The sequence below is a fragment of the Arvicanthis niloticus genome, chromosome 19 (assembly GCF_011762505.2).
Source record: "Arvicanthis niloticus isolate mArvNil1 chromosome 19, mArvNil1.pat.X, whole genome shotgun sequence".
Taxonomy (NCBI): Eukaryota; Metazoa; Chordata; class Mammalia; order Rodentia; family Muridae; genus Arvicanthis; species Arvicanthis niloticus.
In genome coordinates, this window is record NC_047676.1 from 48339509 (window position 1) to 48356022 (window position 16514).

General features: G+C 40.0%; 1 protein-coding gene across 4 annotated transcripts in view; it reads left to right on the forward strand.

The window, feature by feature from the left end:
- The window catches only part of Rnf180 (ring finger protein 180), a 172900-nt gene that overhangs the window by 47695 nt on the left and 108691 nt on the right, over positions 1–16514 (forward strand). For all 4 annotated transcript variants that reach the window (XM_076916232.1, XM_076916231.1, XM_076916233.1 and 1 more), the window contains one exon: positions 2081–2116. In XM_076916232.1, coding sequence (XP_076772347.1) covers positions 2081–2116 — 36 coding nt within the window. The remainder of the gene's footprint in view (positions 1–2080; positions 2117–16514) is intronic.

Below are 16514 nucleotides of genomic sequence, written 5' to 3' on the forward strand. Positions count from 1 at the left end.
GTATGATCCTATTCATAGACTCAATAAAATGAAATTACTGCGGAGAGTACTTCAGACAGAGTAAGTAGGATTCCCTTCTTCAGTTACATAGCATAATTGTAGGCATTATCTGTTGCATTTTTGACTTGTTGCTACTAAGAACATCCCAGTTTCTATTATTTGTAAGTGATAGCCACATATGCACTATAGAAATGAGTCTGCTTTTGTACTGTTGCCCATGGTAAGATCTTGTGAAGCTATAAAATTAAAGTGTTTATGGAGAAGTTTATTGGAGATGGTCATTCTTCAGATAGAATACCTTCAAAACAATGTGCAAGGCTCAGAAATAATTCTTTTGCAAGTAAGAAATGTTTTAAAAATTGTGAAAATTTGATTTACTATATATCAATGATATATGCAAATGATACCACAGTTTGGGGAATTGATTTAATTCTTTCTTCTGAAAATCTCAGATATATCATTAATTATTTCTAACATACAATGTTACAGTTTAGAGAGAAGCAAGTACAGAATAAAGGATTGAATTTTTGATAGATGAAAGTATTTCTGTTCATTTGTGCTAGTATGGTCAGCACTGAGGAATCTGAGTCAGACGTGCTACCAGTCAGTGTAGCGACTAACAGAGAGGATCCTAACAGACCTCTCTGGTACACACTTTGCTATAGACAGGCAAGTGCCTAGTATATGTTAAGCAGAAAACCTGTGAATTTATGATGCTCACATACCATTGTCAGAGCTAGAAACAATGATAACTTCATAAAGTGTGTCTCACTGATTCAAACAGAAAGATGGATACTAGCAAGAGTTAATAACTGAGATAAAATAATGGCACAATTTGACAAATCATCTATATTTAATCAAGATTCATTCCATGATCATTAATCAAATGCCTGCTTGAGGTGGCAGGAACTTGAGTAGTGACATCCATACAAACAACTCTGTTTTTCTTCTTTGCTGTGCAGGAAGGAACCCAGAGATGTGGCCTTACTAGGTAACTTTAGCACCTCTGAGCCATGCCCTGGGCCCAGATTCTTCCCTTTCCTTTTTTTTTTTTTTTTTTTTTAAATTAGAAAGTCACATACACAAAATAATGGTTAACATTATTAATAATTAAAACTCATATTTTCAGCGAAGTTAATAGTTTTGCCACTGAGGTTTAAAGAGACTGCCATAGGTACTGCATTGACCCTGTGGACCTCTCTATTGGCATGCTGACAGTCGCCCTCTCAGTCTGTAAATTCAGTGTCTTGCCACTTTTTCGTGTTCATCTTCAGTTTTTCTCAAAAGTGTTTTGGGTTTTTTTTTATCATTGAAATCTTATTAATGATATTTGTCAGAGTTTCAAATAATTGGTTAGGAAAACTAAATTTCTGTCACTTGACATTTTAAATGAAGCATTGTTTAAGCTAGAAATATTTTCATAGCATATACCATGATAGAAACAGTGTTAATATTTTACCCAAAATCTTATAGACTATTGCTTTCAAGAGAGAAACTACAGCCAATTGGATAGAATTGCTGCTCTGTTCAACAAGCGTGTATTGGCATGGTCTTTGGGGAAAGCATGGAACTGTGCTGTATTCAGCTACCAAATGTCCTTCCTTAATTGTCACGTATTAAAGATGTACTTATTCCAGGCATATAGGTCTCTCTGATGAAAATGTGCGTTTAGGCTCGTCTCACACATAGGCTGTGGGCATTCAGAGCAGTCCTTTGTCACGCATGTCTTTACCCATCCTTAATCCACGAGGATTATTAATCTATTCTCTATTTATCTGTTTTAACCTTCAATAATATTATAAAAGTGTGATGTAGAAGTAGAATCACAAAGCATGCACTTTGGAGACTGATGTTGTTTACTAACCAAGCTTGTCTATGATATTCTTCGGTTTACTCCAGGAATCTCTATCTAGAGTGCATTCCTTTCACTGCTCAAGAGTATTCCGTTTTGTGAATGAGCCATGATTTCTCCAGCAGAAAAACATGAGTAGCTTGTCTCAGGTGTTAGCAGCTAGGAGCAGAACTATTGAAAACACTGATGTACATAACTGAATAAATTAATATTTTTTTATTTTTCTAGGGTAAATACTCAGGAGTGGGATTGCTGGATCATATGGTAAGTACATATTTAGTTATACAAGAAACTGTCAGATAGTTTTCCAGGGTGGCTGCACTGTGTTCTGAACAGCTGAGGATGGGATTTCTCACATCTGTGCGTCCTTGAAGCTAGACAGCTGGTGTTTTTTAACTCTTTCTGTTTTGGTCACTCAAATACTGTGTTTACTGGTGTCATGCTTTGGTTGTAATGCACCTGCCCCTTAGATTTTATGTGTATACCATGTTAGGAAGCATTGACAGTATTACTATATTACTAAAAGTCTTAGTATAAAAATTTAAATAAGATTTGTATCAAAGAGAAACTACAGCGAACTTTCAGTAATTCTATTCAACAAACCTGAGTGGCATCTTCTTCAAATGTGTTCAAATATGTTCATTTGTACAATTCTCTATAAGCTTGAGGAGAATTTTATTACAGTTTAAAAGAAAAATATTTGGGGGTGTGCAAGCAGTGAATTTCAGCACAACCTTCATGAGGAAAACAGAGGAAAGAAGGATAAGCCAAAAGTGCTAGGGAAGCCATGCTTGGAGAAGAGGTAGATGGAGAACAGGAAGCTAGGCTATTCTTTTTTCTGATTAATTCAGAAAATTGGCAAGACCTTTGAAGCTGCATGTCTCTGGCTCTGTAACAGGCTGTGCTGAGGGTAGAGAAGAAATAGTGCCTCATTAAAGGGATAATTTTTCCACCTGTCTCTTTAGCAGGGTTTAAGGTGAGTCCACATTCTGAGAAGTTGCTGCCTGTGAGTGGTCGCATGGCCAGGGGACAATTGTATTCTCTTAACTAGAAGGAATTTTTCCCTACTGCTCTTTTGTTGCTACTCTAAGCAAAGCGATAACCCTAACATCATTAAAGAACCAGAGCACGGATCAAAGCCCCCGGCACCCTAGGCATCTCTGGCCTCTGCAGAGGATGGGGCTGCCAAGAACAAGGACATTTCTGGTTTTTATATATGTTTTAATTTGATTATTTCTTTCCCAATCAGTCTTGAGAATTCTTTATATATTTGGTCACAAATCCTACATTGGATATGTGATTTATAGGATAATAATATGTCTTATTCTACCCAGCCTGGTTGTCCTTTCATTTATGCTTCATTCAGTATTTCCCTGGGAAGCAAGCTCTGTGTCTTGAAGTCCAGCTTCTCAAATGTAGTTTTTAATGACTCTGTTTTGGATGTAATTGTATATCTGAAAACTCTGGATAGCTTTAGATTATAAAGACTTTTCCCCCTATGTTTTCTCCTGAAAGTTTTATACTCGTATTAAGAATCATGATTTATGTTTAACTGATTTGTTTAAATATGTCCAAGTGTTGCTTTTAGTAGTGGTTGCTATTGTTTCTGCACCATTGATTGGAAGTACCATCCTTTCTCCATATAAATGGCTTTTGTGGTTTATTGAATATCAGTTGGACATGTATGTAACTTTCTGTTCATTTCCCCTGCATCTCTGTTCTGTGAAAGCTGACCTTTTTCTACCAAAGCTTCATAGTAAACCATAAAGTAAGATTCTGTGACTCTCCCAATTTTGTTGTTCCTTCTAAAATTTAGTTCCTTTGGTTTCACACAGGAAATTTAGGATGAAACTTCACACACACACACACACACACACACAAAAACCTGTTGGTTTGATTGAAGTGCTACATCTAGAGATCAACTTACGGGTCACACAGCGTTTGCTGTAACTCTTCTAGTCCATGAACATAAAAGGCCTCCTACACACACACAGACACACACACACACAGACACACACACACACAGACACACACACACACACAAACACACCAGATCTTCATGTTTTCATTAGTGTTTGTAGATTTCAGTGTTCAGAACTTACAAATGGTTAGACTTACTTTTTATTTTTATTTAAATTATACATTTTTAATGTTTAATACTGTTTTGGTTTTGACTTTGCATCTTGGAATTCAGAGAGTACAGGTACTTTGACATCTCTTGTCAGGTTTATCCTTAATTAATTCGCTTTTAATGCTGCTTATAATTAGAGATTTTTAAAATTCAATTTTCAATTCGGATTTCAATTTCTAGGTATTGGTTGTCATGAGCAGAAATACAATGGTGTTGATCTTAGGTTCCCCATACCTCCTCACGTTCAGAACCTTACCAAAATAATTCAAAGCCAAGGGTGCACATTAAAGAAAGGGAGATACAACCTCATTGCAAACTTCTTGATCCTCTGACTCTTAGATCCACAATGATCTGTGAGCCTAGGTGGGAGGGTTGTATTGTGTCTGTTGGGACATGGCTCTAAAACCCTGCATTTTGATTGTTTGTAGTTTTGTGTCATGGTCTATGTCTGTTGTACAGAGAATAAAAAAAAAAGAATACAGAGGAAGAGGAGACAGAAGAAGAGAAAGAGAAGGAGGAAGAGGAGGAGGAAGAGGAGGAGGAAGAAGAGGAGGAGGGGGAAGAGGAGGAAGAGAATGAGGAGGGGGAGGAGGAGGAGAAAGGGAAACGTGTTGGGACAAAAATCCTCAACAAGCCAGGCTTATGCTCTCATTATCCTTTCTTCCTTGAGTGTCTTAGGATGCTCAATTCCCCAAGGGCAAACTGTGACAAGTATACAGTGCTATGCTTCTAGCAAGTTCATAGCCTTAGTACCTAAGGCTTTCATGAGAGATAGACAGGTACGCATGTATCTTCTACACAAATATGCCAAAACTTCAGATGCCCAAAGGGTAGCAAGCATTCTGCATTAATCACAGCTAAGGATCATTAACACTACACTTATCAACCAACATATTGGGAGGCCTGCAAAATTCAAAATTCAAGCTCTTGCATAGAAAACAAGACTAACCTTGTAAGTTCATATAGGCCTGCTCTGTTAACTGTTATTTGCTTATAGAGTTCTGGGATGAAGTTCAAAGATGAAAAACGCATTTCTCTTCATTACACAACTATGCACGGTTGTAATACATCTCTCCTGATGTTGAATCAATAGCACTGTTCATTGGCTGTTGAGTTGCTGTTCTCAAAAACCTCCACAAATGCAGCAGCCTAGGACAGTGATAGAGGTAGCTTTGTGCAAATGAACCTTTTGTTGAGGTCAAGGTATTGGTGGGGTCCCTGACAGAGTGCTCTTTGCTTGTTAAGTGTTCACAGGCTTTCCTTCATTGGCTTATGGTTTATCTAGCAACATCAGTGCTGCAATCTTCCATTTTTTATTTGCATCTTCTTTCAGACACTTCTTAAAAACTAAAACCATTAAACGTATGTGTATGTGTGTGCATCTGCCTATCACATGTGTATGGATCCTCACAGAAGCCAGAAGAGGGTGTTGCATTCCCTGGAGCTAGAGTTACATGCAGATGTGAGCTGAATAAAGAGAGTGCTGGGAACTGAACTCGGGTCCTCAAGAAGAGCAGCAGCACCCTTACCAGCTGAGCCATCTGCCCAGCCCCTCTCTGACACGTTCCTACATCCCGACTTTACATTGGGAACATTCAGATCATCCAGAGTGACTCTGTCCCCATTTCACTTCATATTCCTTAAAAAAAAAAATCATAATTTCCAGGAATTAGGAGCTAGACATATCCACAGTGGTAACTACTCAGTATTCTGCTTCCCTCGCCTTGCTGTGGACAGATACTTTCCTGAGTGCTTTTATTTCATTTCATCCTGGCCCCATTTTTATGAGGTAATTTCTGTTATTATGAACATTCTGGGCTAGAGAAACTGAGGCTGAAAGAAATTAAATAAGTTCTACAAGCCCACCCATACAAATAAGAGTTTAGCTGCTGGTGAGCTAACCCAGTGGGTGAAGGTATTGGCCATTAAACCTATTGACCTGAATTCTAGTCCATGTACACAAAGGGTAGAAGGAGAGAACTAACTTTGGCAAGCTGTCCTCTGACTTCCACACATATGTGGTGGCATGAACACACAGAACCAAACTAATAAAATGTAAGAATTCTTAAAAAGTTCTTTAACCCCCTTTCTTCTCCCTCCCCCTCTTTTTGAGACAGACTTTCATTCTATAGTTCTGGCTGGCCTGGGCTATGTAAATTAGACGACCATCAAATTTGTACAGATCCACCTGCTCCTGTTGGGATTAAAGGTGTGTTTCATTACACATGGCCTACTTCATCTTTTTTGATGGCTGAGAAAAGCATTTTATTTTCCTATACCTATATTCTTCAGCCATCCTATCCTTCCTTTAAATAATGCTCACTTGCTGGTTTTCTCTGTTGGAAACACCACTCTTTATGGAGACCACAATAATGAATAAAATACCATTCTCCCTGTGGAGACCCAAGGCAATGAGGAAGATATATAGATAGTTAAGGCTGAAATTATACTTACCGTATAACATTGGCCAAGACCTTAGGATGTAGTTGAAAATCCAAGAACACAAATAGATGAAATACCAAAGCTAACTGGGAAGAATATGCAAATATAAGGAAGTTAATTACAGAGGAGGAGGGGATAGTTGATGGCTGATGGGGAAATGGTGATGCAGTTGGCTCTGTGGGTGCCATGAAGCTGCTGGTCCATTCTCAGCACTGCACCCAACTTTACAGCTGAAGTTTGTTGAACGGATGCCCATGGATAAATTGGACTTATGTGTATCTCATGCCTAGCCATGGTGAATGACTTAAGGGAAGAAACTAACTGGTTCTTAACCCTGGCTGCAAGTTGAATTCCCATTAGGAGCCTTAGAAATTACCAGTAATTTTCACTATAAAGATTATGTTTCAGTTAGCCTAGAGAGTGTATATTATCACTTTGCATATTCAGGCTGCTTTCCCGGACTTGGTATTGGCAGGATGAGTTGATTCAGAGCAGGAGGCGCTAGAAAAGTGTGGTTCCAGTGATGACACGGATGACACCGGCATTTCCTAAGCTGTCCTGGAGGCACAGCATGCAGCATTTGCTGTGCTGGCTGATTTATGTGAACCATTAAGTCACCAGACAATAAGGAAGCTCCCAGAAGGGCAGGTTTATCTAAGTGAGCATCTTCCTGCTCAGAAACCGGGGTGGGAAACAACAAAGAACATCAGGAATCTGGATGATCTTCCTGGTGGCAGATGTGTTACGTGCCCTCTCCAAAATTCAGCTGCTGCCAATGAGGCAAGTTTAGAGGTCTCCCCTAGCAGGAGGTTAGGCCATGAGATCTTCCACATTGATACAGTTCTTTAAAAGCGGGTGCACATGCATATATGCTGAGGCAGGAGGATTGTCCATATTTGAGACCAGGCTGGTCTACATAGAAAGCACCAGGCTAATCTAAGGTACACACCTAGACTCTGGTCTTAGAAATAGCTTTTATCCCCAAACATGACCATCCAAATGTGAGCTGAACAAATATGACACCAGTGGTCGTGCCGGACTGGATGAAGAAAAGCCCATGAGGTCCCAACCATACACATAAAGTACAGGCAGCTGTGTAAACCTGGGCATAGGTCCTCTCCAGGGACTCACCCATTTGTTTTCAGTAATGGTCAGTTTTGAAACCATACATACAAGTAATATCATAGTATTCAACAGATTATATTTAGTTATGTGTATGTGTATACAAAAACATCTATGTATGCAATAACAACCAGTGGAAAAAGAGGCCATGAACTTACAGGAAGCAGGGTAGATGTTTAGGGATTTCAGAGGGAAGGAAGGGCAGGAAGGAATATTGTAATGGAATGATGATCTCAAAACTAAACAAATATGTTTTTAAAATCCAGGAAGCAATAAAAATTACACACATACACACACATACATACACATCACACATACCACACACACATACCATACACACACCATATACACACACATACCACCTAACACATACACTACACACACACGCACGCACACGCACACACACACACACACACACACACACACATTTGTTTCTTTCTTTCAGCATTTGGTTAGCTTGTTTTCCAAACCTCCTACTTTCTGCCAAGTGAGGATGAAGGCAGGAGGCCCTCATCAGACCCCAGACCAGTGCCTGGATCAGGACTTCCAGCCCTCTAGAATTATGAGAAATCATGTCTTATTCTTTATAAACCATGCTGTCTCACATACTGTGCTAGCCACACAGGCAGACTAAGACTCTGGATTCTTTGTGAGGTTTGGAAGGCTAGTCAGTGAGCTAGCCCCAGACACTGAAGCTTTATGCTGTTCAATGAGCGGGGCATGCTCATGGCTTCAGCTCTTTTGACCTTGTATGGCTCCGGGAACACTGCCTTATGTTTCCATTCTAAGTCTTTGTATATGGCTTCACTTGCCAAATCAGCCAAAGCAAAAATATGCCCATTTGAGGTTCTCACTCACTGACCTATTTCTCCCCTTATACCTTTAGGAAGTCTGGGTGCCTTCCGGGATAATAGAACACCCTAAAACCATAGAACACCATAGGACACATGAGAGGTGTAAACCTTTTAAAGCCACAGCCATTTTCTGAGAATGCAGCATTGTCTTAATTCAACCCTCTTTAAGCCATGTCTCTTCTGGGAAAAAAGTTGTCACCCACTCTTCTCACAGGTGAAGTCAGCAGGGGAACAGCAACCATGGCCCCTCATTGCCAACATTCTGGGAACATCGCTTTTGGTTGTGTTCAACTGTAGTTGGTATCACCTGGAGATATATATAGAGATAGAGATAGAGATAGAGATAGAGATAGAGATAGAGATAGAGATAGAGATAGAGATAGAGATAGAGATAGAGATAGAGATATCTAGAGATATCTAGAGATATCTATAGATATAGATATATATATCTATAGATATATATATGTATTTTTTTTACAAAAAATATTTTAAAGTTAATTTTTAACCTTAAAAGGAAGATAACCATGTTATACAAACTGCAAAAATAATCCCTAAAGAAATTAAGTGTAAAAATAAGTCATTTAGATGCCAAGTTTAAGAGAGTGATTATCTACCTCTGAAAGATAATCTGGGTTGTGATATAGAGGGCTGAAACTCTTAATCACGTTTTGTTTCCTAATGCTAGGCAGTGCTATCACAGACACCATCTTTCCCATCCATCTTGTTTGTCTGCTGTTTTATAAAGCATTAATTAATCATACAGCTGTAATAACATCATGTCTATTTAGTCATTACTTTGCTGCAGAATGTTAGATCACCTGCTTTTGTTCTCCATGTAAAGCCGAAGGGGAACTATAGATCATCCAGGCAAACACTCTTGTATGGACGGAGCTTAACTTTTTAAAAGTAACTTTGATTCATCCCTTGACAGTTTCGTATAATGTACTTGGATCATATTTAATTCTCATTCTGCTGTCTCATGCTCCTCTCCCTCCCTCAGCACTCAGCCCTCTAATAATGACCTTCTAATATGTCTTCACAATAAAAATAGAATATTTAATGATCCATGATAAAAAATTTTTTACTAAAATAATTGTGAATCTGTGCTACATTTTTAGCTGCAATTCAGCTTTTCAGTTCCATTTGAGTAAAGTTTTAGTTTGTAAAGGCGAAATTAAACACCAGAGGGCACCAAGTCTCTTGGAACAAAACAGACTCATTGCTTTGCATGTAAGACTTTCATGTCCTAGAGTAAACTGTGGAGTGGTGTATTGTAATCTCTTGAAGATTAAAAACGATGAGATTCCATCCTTTGTAAGACAGAGTTTGCAGAGTCAGTTATAAGTCCCTCCGGTAGTATCAGCTAAGATTCTGCCTCTGCTTTTCTTCTCCCATTTTGCAAAGGCATTTGTTGTCCCTTTGCTCAGACGGAAAAAAAAAAAAAAAAAAAAAAAAAAAAGAGTTTCTTTGGGTTAGTGTTTGTAATACTTTTACATATATTTAAGTACATTGTTGGGGTTTTCAGTTTGAGGTATTATTTGCAGTTTCCTGGATAGCAGCCCTACTCCTCAATTCAAAATAAGATCAGTGACAGGCCGTGTGTTTCATTGCAGAGTAAGGTGTGAGAAGAAAGTGAAATAACATGAGACAGGAGGAGCCGTTCCTTTGACATGTGTTCGTCACTATTTATTCATGCACTTGGCAAACCATCCTCCCCCCACTCTTGAATAAAGTGGTGCTTTCATCAGTTTCCATCACAACAGCAAATAGCTTCTTTCCATTCGTTACATATTTGTCCATTAAGCATTTAACACTATTCTTGTGTCATATGTTAAATTAGCTCTAATGATTAGATGTTCCTTTTATCTTCAGTCACAATGACTTATAGTCTGTCTAAGCTGTCTTCTGTGAAGCATCATCATCACCCAGCAGAATAAATACAACACATGTATTTTAAGGTAATAAAACTACTGGCTCCTTCTACATATTTTGAAGGTGAATTTGTTTCTTATTACTGCTATAATGAATTTTAAATTTAAAACAAATTCACTGTTTTAAATACACAAATGAATTTGGCTTCTGGAAGTTAGAAGTCTCAAATGTGTTGAAAGTTGGTCTCATTCTGCAAAAGTAAAGGCATTATCAGGGCTACATTTCCTTACAGAGGATCCAGAGGATACCCGTGTAGAGTATATACGGGTGCCTCTTTGTACCTTTCTAGAATCTGTCTGCATCTTTGCCTATGACCATCACTATCTTCAGACCCAAAAGGCTAGTCTGGCCATTTCTGGTTTTGATTCTTCTCTTTTCACCTTCCCTGTTTGATGACCTGATGATTGCTTTGCCTCTTCCAATTACTCTACAGCAATCTCTTTAAGAGAGGGCAGTTAGCAACCATAATCCAGTCTTTAGTCCTAATTCCCCACTGCCACTTAGTGTGCTCACGGGCTTCAAATATCAGGATATGTGTATTCTCTGTGGGTCCTGTGATAGAATTTTTTCAAGTAAAGAGAGCATTAAAAAGAAGAGCTAGCCATGAATCTTGATGGCTTTTAGATAAATCGGTATTTTTCTCTGAACTTAAAGAGAAGTTTTCTAAGAGTTTCCAGAGCTATGATTCATTAGTTTTATTTTTATCATTACTATGCCAGAAGTGATGAGATTGATCCATCTATACGAATATACCCAAAGCCTGTATACATTTGAGTGGGGGATCTCTAGGTCAAGAAAGACAAGAAAAGGTTTCATGGTCTTTGGATAGAGAAAGCTGCACTAGAAGGCTGCTCATGTAACCAACTAAGTTCCTTGACTTCCTTTCATGATAGACTGTGGGTTACAAGGTAAAATAACCTCTTTCCTCCCCAAGTGGCTTTTGGTCATGGTCTTTTATCACAGCAACAAAAGGCAAACCAGGCCATAGATGCCACGAACTTGCCTAATACTGAGAAAGAGCTCATCCATTTGCTTCGTTAGTTCTATGGGTTCTATCTACATGGGGAGATGAAATCACTACTGCTTGATTTGCAGTTACCCAGTTGCTCATTTAAAGTACTATTGGTCATTTGGATTTGAGAAACTGTTTAGGTCATTAGCCCTGTGTCAGTTTGATCATTTGGTTTTCAGATGTTTAAGTTCTGAAGTTCTTTATATATCCTAGATATTAATCCCTTGTCTGGTGTATAATTGGCAAAGGTTTTTATTCCGATGATTTTTTTCTTTGCTGTGCAGAAGCTTTCCAATTATTTTGTTATCCCATTTGACATTTTTGTCATTATTCCATATGCTATTCAAGTCCTTTTCCAAAAGTCCTTACCTCTGATTGCATCATAAAACATTCGCCTATCTTTTCTTCTAGTGGTTTTAAGGTTTCAGGTCTTACCTTACTCGAGCCTTCTTGAATTTGCTTGTTTGTTTTGCAGAGTCAGAGATAGAGATCTAGTTTCCTTCTTTTATGTATGTATGTATGTATTTTTCCTAATCATTTGTTAAAGAAGCTGTCTCTTTCCCAATGTATACGTGTGCTTTGTTGCTAAGTTTGTGGACCTGTACAGGTTTATTTCTAGGTCTCCTGCTGCATTCCATTGGTCTGCATGCCTGTTCCTATGACTGTACCATGATGCTTTCTTTCTGTTTTTGGTTTTTGTTTTTGTTTTAACCATGGTTCTATGTAGTAAAATTTGGCATCAGGAGCTGTGTTGCATCCAACATTGATCTTTCTGTTAAGGATTCCTTTGGATAATTGGGGTCTTTTGTGTTTCCATATTTTAATTTTGTTTGTTTCTAGCTCTGTGAAGAATGTCATTGCCATTATGCTTATGATAATATAACTATTTTCACAAAACTAATTTTGCCAATCTGTGAACATGGGAAGACATTCTACCTTGTAGCATCTTTTCCACAAGTATTTGAAGGAATTAAAAGGAATTAAAAACAGCATTATCTGACCTAAAGGAATATTTGGTCTATTTAGAGCATTAAACTAGCCAGTTAAACCAACCACCATTTTCCTTTTAACTGAAGTCTAATTCAGAACAAGGCCCTAGCTCTCCTCCCTCCTGTGAAGGCTCTGAGAAGTAGGAAGATGGTTTGAAAACATGTTTGGGACTTATGAATCTTAAGGAAAAAAAAAAACCTAAAGCATATCCCAAACATATAAGTAGAAAAGTACCACATGCTGATAGAAAAGCTACAGGAAGTTATCCAGAAACCCTCTACCAAGATCATTGGCGATGGCGTGAGTAACGAAGAGATGTTTCCATGGAGACAGGACAGACAGCCTCCTGTTAGAAATTGCCATCTGAAGCTTTCATGGCTAGATGGTTTTCCACAGCTTGGCTTCACAGACAGGCTAATTTACTTGTTAGGAGTGGATGCAGCTTGTGACTGTAAATTGAATCCAATGTTCATTGACCATTATGCCAGGGTCCTCAAGAATCAAGTGAGGTTTAATCTGCTTGTAGTCTGTAAGTGAACAGCCATCCTAAATAGCAGTACATCTGTTTACAACATGGCTTATTGAATATTTTATTTCCAATTGTGAGACTTCTCTGGAAAAAAAGAAGGCTTGTTACAAATATTACTCTGCTGTTCATTGACAATTGGCTCTGTCATCTGAAAGCTCTGGTGGTAGTATACAGTAAAAGTTGAGTAGTTGTCATGCCTGCTGCCCCATCAAAAATTCTGCAGTGCATGGATCACGGAGTAGTTCTGACTTTCAAATGTTATTGAAAAGAGGTATTTATTTTGTAAGTCTGGAGCTGCCCTAGATAGTGATTCCTCTGAGAAATCTGGGCAAAGTAAATTGAAAACCTTATGGAAATGATTCACCATTCTAGATTCTGTTAAGAACATTGTGTGATTCATCAGAGGAGGTAAAAGATAACAACAGTAACAGAATCTCAGAAGAAGTCAATTCCAACTCTTGTAGATTATTTTGAAGGCATCAAAACAAAAATGGAAGAACCAACCACAGATGTAATGGAGAATCAGCAAGACAGCTAGACTTAAAAGTGGAACCTGGGGGTTCTCAGTTACTAACATCTCATGGTAAAGCTGCTAAGGAGTTGCTTCTTATGAATGAGCAAAGAAAGTAGGTTTTATGGTGACTACTCATGGTGTCCAGACCATCCACAACAAAGAGTTTAGAGTATCACATAAACCTACTTGGTAAGGCACTGACAAAGTTTGAGAGGATTTAAAAATGACCAAAATAGACACAATGCTGTCAGGCGTAAGCACATGATATAGTTAGGTGTCTTGTAAAGAGAAAAGTCAATCACCCTCCCTGACAATTTCACCATTCCCCCTTTTAATTATTTCTTTGTTTTTAGCAAGTTACTGTTGCCACTTGCATTATCACTAATACCACCCTGTTTAGGAATCCCATGGACACAAAACCCTCTGCCAGCAAAAAGGGATCTGGCTGCTGAAGGTTCACACAATCATTAGCATTAGGAAGGAAGGAAGAAGGGAAGGATGGAAGGAAGGAAGGGAGGAAGGGAGGAAGGGAGGAAGGACGGGAGGGAGGGAGGCAGGGAGGGAGGGAGGGAGGGAGGGATATAGAAGAGAGAGACGTGATATATTTTCATCCATGTTTCCTGAATCACAAGCCCCAGAGTCCTTGTTATATATTTTTAAGATTTATTTTTAAATTATCTGTGTATATGTATATGTGCATATAGGTTTGTTCACATGTGATTAAAAGTGCCCACAGAGCCAAAGAGAAGGTGTTGGATCTCCTGGAACAGGATTACAGGTGGTTGTGAGCCACTCAGCATAGGTGCTGGGAATCGTTCCTCTGTAAGAGCACTACATGCTCTTAATGGCAAAGCCACTTCACCTGTCCCGACCCTTATTGCTATTTTCAAAAATGCTAGAGCAAGGCATGAAGAGAAGGGTCAGCACCTGAGAACACTTGCAGCTCTTACAGAAGACACAAATGTGATTCAAACATCCATGTGGCAGCTCACCATCACATGTAACTCCAGTTCCAGGAGTATAAACATGGTGCACATACATACATACATACATACATACAGGTAAACAATACAAAATTAAAATATGAATTGGAGTCAAAGGGGATGTAGAACACCAGAAGAACATGAGCCACTAAGTCAACTAAGGAAGCCTCATCTGGGCTCACAGTGGCCGAAGCAGCAAGTATGGCATCTGTGTGGGTCTGTACCAGGTCCTCTGTGTTGTTGTTTTAAGAAGAAGTCCGACCGCAGCTCAGAACAGACCACTCCAGACCATGCGGTTCCAAGGGGGAGAAAGTTTATTCAGCGGAAAGGGCAAAGGTGGGGAGAGAAGAGAAGTAGAGGCCGGCCATGACCACGTGGAGAGAGGAAGGGGGGAGGGGACAGAGAGAGGGTGTAAGAGTGGGAGTAAGAGAGAGAGGAGGGGGCAAGCAGCCCCTTTTATAGTGGATCAGGCTACCTGGCGGTTGCCAGGTAACTGTGGGGAGGAGCATACCTGGCTGTTGCCAGGTAACTGGGGATGTGGAGTTTAGACGAAATACTAACACTCTGCATATATGTTATGGCTTTTAGGTTGATGTTTTGTGGAACTGCTTATAGTGGGCATGGATGTGTCTCTGACTCTTTTGCCTGCCCTTGGGATACTTTTCCTCTTATTGGGTTGCCTCATCCAGCCTCAGAATGAGGGCTTTTACCCTGTCTTATTGTATCTTGTCTTGTCCTGTTTGGCTGTTCTCTCTTGGAGGCCTGCTCTTTTCTGAGGGAACTGTGGGAGAATTGGGTAGGGGGGAGGGGGAAGGGAAGGGGGCGGTGAGGACAGGGTTTGCTGGGAGAAGTGAAGGGAGGGGTAATGGTGGTTGGGTGTATGAGAGGAGAATGTATCTTCAATAAAAACAGAGAGGAAGAAATAGAATAAAAGTATTCTTAAAAATACTAAAACGGGTCCTTTTGGCTGGGGCAGACACCTAGCTGGTCTGCTCCTGTGAAGACACCATATCTTGAGACATCCTAGAGGAGCCACTGTATTCAGAGCAACCAGTAAGAAACCTCTCCCACTACCCTACACCCCACAGATACAACTGGGAGCCTGGGGCACTCAGGACCCATCAGCCACCTAAACCCTACCCCTCCAGAATACCACTCCCCTTCTGCTCCTCCCTTGGTCCTTTTGGCTGGGGCAGACACCTAGCTGGTCTGCTCCTGTGAAGACACCATATCCTGAGCCATCCTAGAGGAACCACTGCACTCAGAGCAGCAGGATTTCAGGATCCCAGAGGCGGCCTGCGTCCCAGGAGTTCTTCTACACAGGAGCTCAGGATCACAGGATCACAGAGACATCTGGACTCTGAAAAGTTCTTGTAGGTAAAAAACTGGCTGGGGAACCACAGGGTTCCTCACACCAGGCTGTGGGTAGTTGGCTGGGAATGCTCTGGGTTCCTCCAGCGAGAAGTTAGGCCCGGCTGCTCACTAAAGGCCTCTCCATGGCTCCTCAAGGCACAGCCCCAACACAGGAGGAAGTCCTTGGGTTTCCAAAACCAGTATATTGGCTTGGCAGATGGAGGATGGATCTGGATGTGCGCCCCTAAAACCCAGGGTGGACCTGTGTTAAATAGGGAAGGGAAGTGGGGGGAAGGGGCTGGGAAGGAATGCCTAATTGGCTCCACCCTCTGGCTTTCAGGTACTAATAATTAGTATGTAAATCTCTCTAGGGCCTGGGGCCTGTTTATCATGCCCTCCTGTGTACATGACTGAAGGGTGAAATTGGAATGGAGATTAGACCTCATGTCAGGCCCAAAAAGTTCTGACACAAGCAAGATAAATGGAAAAACTGGCTCCAGTCAGAGACAGTGAGTGCAGGTAGCACTAGAGTTAACCAGATGGTGAAGGGCAAGCACAAGAACATAAGCAACAGAAACCAAAGTTACTTGGCATCAATCAAAACCCAGTTTTCCCACCATAGCAAGCCTTGGACACCCCATCACACCAGGAAAGCAGGATTCAGAATTAAAATCACTTCTCATGATGATGATAGAGGACTTTAAGAAGGACATAAATAACTCCCTTAAGAAAGTACAGAACACAGGTAAACAGGTAGAAGCCCTTAAAGGGGAAACACAACAATCCCTTAAAGGATTGCA